The sequence below is a fragment of the Triticum dicoccoides genome, chromosome 4B (genome assembly GCF_002162155.2).
Source record: "Triticum dicoccoides isolate Atlit2015 ecotype Zavitan chromosome 4B, WEW_v2.0, whole genome shotgun sequence".
NCBI classification, from domain to species: Eukaryota; Viridiplantae; Streptophyta; class Magnoliopsida; order Poales; family Poaceae; genus Triticum; species Triticum dicoccoides.
In genome coordinates, this window is record NC_041387.1 from 67,978,767 (window position 1) to 67,986,243 (window position 7,477).

Genomic DNA, 7,477 nt, shown 5'->3' on the forward strand with positions numbered 1-7,477 from the left:
ATTAGATATGGTTATCTTATATACATTGACTTAAAGTGCTACAAGGCTAAATATTTTCTGAACGGATAAGAAATATTCCCTCTGTAAACTAATATAAGATATTTTAGATCACTACTACATAGGGAGTATTTCTTATTCATGCATAGTGTATTCATGAAGTTCTTTATCAGCTGACCATCCCGCCCCGCCTTGGGCCAAGCCCAAACATGGGTTCCCACTGGACTTTTCCTTTCCTGGTTTCGTTTGAAGCACTATTAAACATCTTGTAAATAGAATTGTCACAAAAGCAAAATTTCCAACAAGGAAGAACTCATTTGGTGTTCCTCATAAAAAAAGAAAAAAAAGAGAGGAAGAACTCGTTTGGAATCCTGCATATATTCTCTATGTTCCGAACACACCCTTACAGGTTTAACTGTTATTGTGCTACTGCCTAGAGTCATACTGAAATTAATTTGAAGCAGCGCATAGGATGGGATATGGAACACAGCAATGTACAGCTTATGACGTGCCTCGTTGCAGTCTGATCAATCAGCAATCATATGGGAGTATTAGACGGCATTAGAGGCAGAAGTAGAGTTCAATATTTCCTCTCAAGTTCTATACTAGAAAGTCGTTGAGCAAACACCCAGCAGCAGCCTAGACGGACGCACATAAAGTTGTTCAGGAGTGGACTCTCTCATGGTAGGGTATCAGAGAGTTAAAGCCATACAGACCATAGGTAGTAGTCAATAGGAACAACAGGGACGGTGTCGACTTGGATGCTTGAGCTACAGAAATACGCCCGATTTGCAAATGATATGGACCCTCATCGCAAGGCCTCTCGTGCGCCGCTCTGCCATTTTGAAGAGGCAGATATCTCCCAGCTGCAGGTTATTGTCACAGGCAAACTTTGACCAGCCTCTGTAAATGATCTTCCTACTTCCTTTGATGTGTAATGTCGTGTGCCACTCCTTGTCCTCCAGCTCAAGTATGAGAGTTTGATCTCTGCCTGGAAGAGTTGAAGCATATTCCCTGCAGAATTCCTAGTTTAAAGAGTAGAAGTGTCAATGGCAACTGAAACAATTGACTATTTCATGTTAATGCATAATTCAGTGGATAAGGGGTGGGATATGCATGCAAGTTTTGCAATGTAATTGCAGAAGTGGGTCTTAAAAATTCATGAACTAGAGACAGAGCCGCATCCATATTTTTTGACATCTGGGGGTCACATCCATATTAGTAATTCTGCAAAAGAGTGAGTGTTTAAACGCACCAGAGAAAAGAGGTTGCCACTAACACAGCTTTTGGTCATCACTGCCACATAGATAGGAAGTTCAGATCCAATTGCTTGGACTTTCTCCTGAACTTTCTTCTCCACACATCCGGTTAGAGTTATCCCTCTGGCTAAAATATAGGGAGGCCTATAAGGCCCCTGAAGATTGTCATTGTTGGAAATGGGATGTTTCAGCTTGTGAGTATCAGGTCCTGTAAACATAGGCCATGTTCTCATATGATGAGGATCGCATAACCACAAGTACTTGAAAATGTGATGAGGAAATGCATGGTAATTATACAGTAACCTGATTTTGTAGATGGGGATGACGCCGAAGCCATCTTCCGAGCTTTTGCATGAGAACCTGGTACCTGCTTCCGCCTCCCAGATGATCTTCCAGCATCTTCTCTCTCAGTGCGATCATCGCCAGAGCTGGTCAGATCAATAATTTCTACTGTACAAGGGCGTGCATCAGTAATCCAAACTGAACCTTCACCAGTCTTGGAGAAATTTTTTGTGTCCAAGCATGATGAGTTTTTCTCACAGCCACTTGGGTCCAGTGCAAGAACTTTGAGACGAGTTTTTCCCTTGCTATGGAAAATGAGGAGGTCGTTCAACTGTATGTGATTAGCAGCTACAAAAGCATCCCAATCAGATTGGAGGACAACTTGATCCTCGCTGTGCTTGCTAGCTCGAACATTGTATATGTTACCATCAGGGGCTTCTAGTTTGATAATAGCACTACCTGCCTCCTCTTTTAAATGGCTCACAAGCCTCAATGGTATGTTCTTCAGGAACAGAACAGAAGAAAGGTTAAAAAGATGCAATGCTGAAGTGGGTTATGAATTGGAATAACTAACATAACCAAGAAATGATATGGAAAAGATACAACTTACGATAGAGCAGTCCTTCACGTTGACATTAAGTTTCTTCATGATTGCCACATACAAAGGAATCTCAGACCTTATTTTGCGGGCTATTTCTACAACTTTCTCATCTTGTGATTTGGTTAGATGGCATCCAGTTGACATGGTATAGTCAAACTCAACTTGCGTCTGAACATGTCTTGGATTAGGCGCAGCTTGTCCTGCACATCAAATTTGGTACAATTGTCACAAATATATCGCAAAAAGATTCAACGTTTAAGAAGAAAAATCATCTAAAAGTCAGTTTGTTTTTCTTTTCTTGTTTGGGACACTGTTAAGACTGCTTCTACTTCATTAGTTAAGAAAGAAAAGAAAAGGAATCTAACCATTCAGCACATGATGATCACAAGGCTCACTGGGAGGAAAGATTCCAAAGATCTCTGAAGGTGATTGAAAGCAGGAAGCCATCTTCTCACAACCGTGTGAATTAAATATATGAATCTCAAAGTTGGAATTCCCATGGTAGATGAACAAGAATGTGTCATTTTCTTCTATATGGTGTGCAGTAACAAATGCATCCCAGCCAGACCGAAGAACTAGCTCGCCGAATTCCCAGGTCACCACAACATCATATGCCCTGCCATTAGGAGCGCTGAGTTTAATGGTGTCAGAGATCCTACTCCTCAAATGGGTTGAAAGTTCCCGTGGTATACGCTGTTGTAGGACAAAGAAGATAATAGATTAGAGTTATAAGTTTCACAATTCAAGCATTCTGGGGCATGAGTTTCAAATATTTGCAGGAAATGCATGCTCCATTTTCAGATTTCAGGACTAATCAAATGACATGGAAAATTAACAAAATTAAACTCGTAGATTTTTTTTTATAAGAGGATGGCAGTAAATTCGTAGATTTGCGACACCACATTACAGGATTAACAAGCAAATTTATGCTTACGTGACACCAGCTACCAGATTGTCATTATGCTGAAATAGGACATTCCTGGTCGTTGACCAACAATATACTAAACTGCCAATTGTCTCATTCTACGTTCACAAACATTTTTCATCCAACAGTGTTTTCTGTTGCATCTTCTTATATTCTAAACCAATTATATTATCTTGATGCCAAACTATAACCAGGAAACTAAAAGTATATCCAAGAATGTGACATTGCAAGAAGAAACTAAGCACATGCCTTTATAGTTCTTTTTGTGAGGAAGAATGTTAACTCTTTAAATCATGGAAAGAATTGTTCAGCCAGTGCCTCTATTATCTAAAGCAATATCCAAAAAAGAAGAAGTTCTTGTATAGCCACTCCCTTAACTCCTTGACTTGTTAGCCAACACTATTGTTCTTATCTATAGTCTCCTCTATTTTACCTTGAAAAATATTTGAACAACCTCTCATGGACAACAGATATTCAGAGCCCCAAAACCCTCAAAAAAGGTTCTTGTACATCCATTCCCTTACTCCTTAACTAGTTAGCCAACACCGGTGTTCTCATCTATAATCTCCTTCATTTTTCCTATAATCTCATAAAGCCACTGATATTGGGAGCCACCCCCCACCAAAACCCTCGATATAGCATAATGGGCAAACAAAAGAGAGGGGAGGATGCAGATCTAGAAGCAACAGTGGTTGAAATGAATTTGCAAAAGAATTTAACAGAAGGAGTCCGGAAGGGCAAACTGACGATGCTGTTCTTGAAATCACCCTTGGCTACAGCAGAAAATTGCTTCTTCTCGTCACCCATGTGTTCCCAGTAGTAATGATCCCTCCAGAAAGCACAGTTCTCACAATCCTCGTTCATCTCGCAGTACCCTGATCGATGATGCACAGCAAAACTGCTCAGAGATGAAATCGCCACTCGGTAATGAAGAGAGTCCGTATCAAGATTCAAGAACAAGGTGAGAGCAACATTACCTTGACCCTTCTTTTTCCCTGGTCTTTTGTTGCGTCGCCTCTCACAGGTCACAGCCCTCACAGTTCGAATCCTTGCTAGAGAGTGGATAGGAGCGGAGCCTATGCTGAATGGTATGTGTGTAGAGAGTGTAGGGGAGCGGAGCCTATGCTGTACCTGTGTCCATCCGATTGCTCATGGGTGAGGTCAGGGTCTCTGTTTACTGTGTCTGTGTGTGAGCTCTTGGGTAAAGTAGCTGCAGGCATTAAACCCCTAGGCCAAAAGAAGAGAGCACGGTACCTCTAGGCAAGTGAAGAGGACACAGCAGTAAAACAACTCTAGCGAACAGAAAAAAGCACAGTACCACTCTGTAGCCATCAGTTGCTGCTGGAAATTAAACAAAATTCAATCTTTTGCCCTAATCAATGGAATTTGGCAGCTCCCCTACCAACATTCAAGGAAAAAAAAAGGAAATTCAATGCTTCGGGCAGTTATGCACCAACTGACCAAGATTTTGTCAGAAACCAGTATTGATGATTTTGATATCAAATGGTTATCCATTTAGGATAACAATAAAACTATAAACTACAAATGCTTTGCCTATCAAGGTAATATCTCACAGCCCATGGGTGAGGTCAGGGTCTCTGTTCTGTGCATGTGCGTGTGTGTGAGCTCTTGGGTAAAGTTGCTTTGAACTCCCAGGAAGAAACAGCCATAGTACCTCTAGGCAAGTAAAAAATGGACACAACAGTAAAAAGGGCTACCCACCACGGTAGGTGAAAACATCATCAGTTCGGACTCAAACTTGTTCTGGACACTGTTGTGTACATTTGTTACTGGAGATACTGCTTGTTAGTGTAAATCAACAAAGAACTAGTTTCAGTCTTCCTGCTTTTTTGCCTTTTCATAATTCATATTCCAGCAGATGTGAGATTTCAAACACATTGGAGAGTTGGAGTCCTATGAAAGGCTATATTTTCTTTACAGTTCTTTTCACATTCCTGGGGTCGGCCAAATGTTGTATGTACAAGGCAAACAGTTTTACACACAAGATCCCTTTGGGATGCACTACTGCGTAGGAAAACTTTTTTTTAGAGTAGGAAAACTCGAGGCACATTACACTGAATGGCAGTTATCTAAGCCAAACAAGCTCACAGCACTCAGTAGATTGGCGAACAAACTACCCGTTGAAGTTCATCGCAGTCCAGTGGTGGTTCTATGTTCTTCAAACCTAGGGGCACATCTGACTCTTACATGTAGCATTATAACTGAACCCAAACCCACCAAAAACAGGCTGTGGTCAGCCAAACACTATATGACCACCAAAAACTATCTCCGGAATTAAGCAACTACTTCGTTAAGTGGACAAGAAAGGTCAAATGCCTCAAAAAGGCATCAAACATAAGCTTCTCTACAAGCAATGGTCCTAACAAAACTAATTTGGGTTAGTTCACCATTCCCAGGGAATGGCTGCTGTTGCAGGGTTGAAACTGCAAGAGCCTGCATGCACAAGAACCTGAGAAACCTGGTAACCAATCAACGCGACCACAAATTGTTATCAACAGATGAAAAGACCATCAATTCCGGAGATATAATTGACTCTATAAGGGCTACAAAAATGCTTTTCCTATCAAGGTAATATCTTGACTGTCAACTTTAATTCGTCAAAAGTAGCTTCTCAAGCTAAAGAATGAAGAAATAACCAGAATTTTCCAAATTATGGTAAATGAAAAAGTAACTATGTGCAGGACATGAACAGTACAGTTACATAGAGCCAACTGGTTCTGCTTTAAAAAAATCTGCACTTCGGAAGACAGTAAAGGCTAGTATACTGTAAAACAGAAAGTGATCCTACCATCCAGATGTCACATAATCACAAAAAAGGTGAGTTCATAATAATGTCGGATTAGTACTCACACGAGAACTCTCCTTTGCAGTGGGCGTACAAGGTTGCAAACCAACCCACTGAGGTTCGAGTCTCCCTTCTACTTTAATTCCAAAAGTGTGGGAAAATGAGTCTTATCCTCACATCTCGGAAAAAGATCAGTATTAAGAGAGAAGCAGATACATTAATTCTTCTACATCTCTTCATGCATCCTGTTCAGCCAATCGAGCCTTCCTTCATTGGTCTCCAAAGCACTAAACATCTTTCTATAATCCACATTCACAAAAAGCTTGGTGGCCGTGAAGAACAGATCGCTGCATTCCTTCGCCCCAGATTGCACAGCCAACTTGATGACGTCTTTAATCCCATGGCCTCTTGGAACATCAGTCGAAGATGTCACCGAAGTGCTACCAGCCATTATGTATGCCAGATGCCTGCACTCCTGAACCGTAGGGTTCTTTTGTTGCTTTCGTTTCGTCTTTGGACTAGCAGCAATGGCAGCAGCCCTCTGCTTTTCCACTTCCTTTATTTTCTGGCCAGGTGCCTTGTTGCTTTCCACATCATTGTTGTCTTCCAGTTCCAGATAACTGTTGCCATCCTCAACCTCAAAGAGATCAGTGGGGTCTTCTATATGCTCACCTAGGATCGCAGAAGTTGCAACCGTCACATGAGTCTTGTCAAAAATGGTGGTAAGCTCAGCAAGGTTTTCTGGTGCTCCGTTACGGAACTATACAAATTCTGGGTGGGCCTAAAATATGAAGATATTGACTTATTAGCATAAGCATGTTTTGTAAATTACATAAACTTAAAGGAGATACACTCCATTGGGTACACTACACTACCTCGATGAGCTTCACCCACCATTCATGGTCGGCATCTGCTGTTCCCAAATTGCAATCCAATTGCTGCCCAGTTGCAGCCTGTGTAAAGGTCATCCAATGACCATATTCTGTCTTCAAGAAGTCCCATCGGTTTTTGAACTGCTTCCTCTCATAATTTCTCCCTGTCCTAGCCAAGAACTTCTGCTGTAGATTCATGTATCCCGTGGCATTTAAATATGCCTCTGGCCTGTTCCCGGCACTGACCTCCTCCTTACAGAATACAGATCTCACAAAAAACTTTGTGTGCAAATGAATCCCATTTTGCCTTGGCTTTCACACCTCTCTCCATCTACTCAATCATAATTTAAATGCTTCATCAATTGGTAAAATAATAAGGTATGCGAAAAAAATTATGCATTCATGTTACATAGGCAATGCATATAAAAGCATGCACACAAAATTCGTTTGTTTATCATCTAAATTCGGTAAATGCATAACATATATGGATAGGTTTATTTTCTAGTGTAAACACTTCACTCTGAAGGTGACATATATGACCATTTCAGCCTGCTGGCCATTCATGTGCTACTTCCAGTTCGAAGCTACCCATTTCACTGTGAAACCCAACCTACGGACGCACTCGTGTACAAAGCGAGTCTAGTTCAGAGTGATTATACATTATTTAATACATCTAAACAAGGTAACCTCATGCATTTCTACACCCACCGTATAAAAGCACCAACAGACAACCTA

General features: G+C 41.1%; 2 protein-coding genes across 4 annotated transcripts in view; both read right to left on the bottom strand.

Moving 5' to 3' along the window:
- Positions 1-524: 524 nt before the first annotated feature.
- LOC119295057 (B3 domain-containing protein LOC_Os12g40080-like) lies at positions 525-4,268 on the bottom strand. Its single transcript, XM_037573384.1, has 7 exons — positions 4,042-4,268; positions 3,812-3,939; positions 2,505-2,832; positions 2,149-2,339; positions 1,560-2,040; positions 1,253-1,464; positions 525-1,022 (listed from the first exon to the last, which is right to left on the bottom strand). Exons 2-7 carry the CDS (start codon positions 3,926-3,928, stop codon positions 768-770), a joined length of 1,584 nt encoding a protein of 527 aa, XP_037429281.1. The 5' UTR covers positions 3,929-3,939; positions 4,042-4,268; the 3' UTR covers positions 525-767.
- Positions 4,269-5,726: 1,458 nt separating this feature from the next.
- Positions 5,727-7,477, bottom strand: part of LOC119295058 (zinc finger CCCH domain-containing protein 43-like) — a 2,206-nt gene continuing 455 nt past the window's right edge. The window contains exons 2-3 of one of the 3 annotated variants that reach the window (XM_037573385.1): positions 6,765-7,073; positions 5,727-6,542 (exon numbers count right to left, since the gene is read on the bottom strand). In XM_037573385.1, coding sequence (XP_037429282.1) covers positions 6,097-6,542; positions 6,765-6,780 — 462 coding nt within the window. In that variant the 5' untranslated portion in view covers positions 6,781-7,073 and the 3' untranslated portion in view covers positions 5,727-6,096. Of the gene's footprint in view, positions 6,652-6,745; positions 7,074-7,477 lie in introns of all 3 variants that reach the window. The other 2 variants (XR_005143684.1, XR_005143683.1) reach the window with 2 other exon arrangements.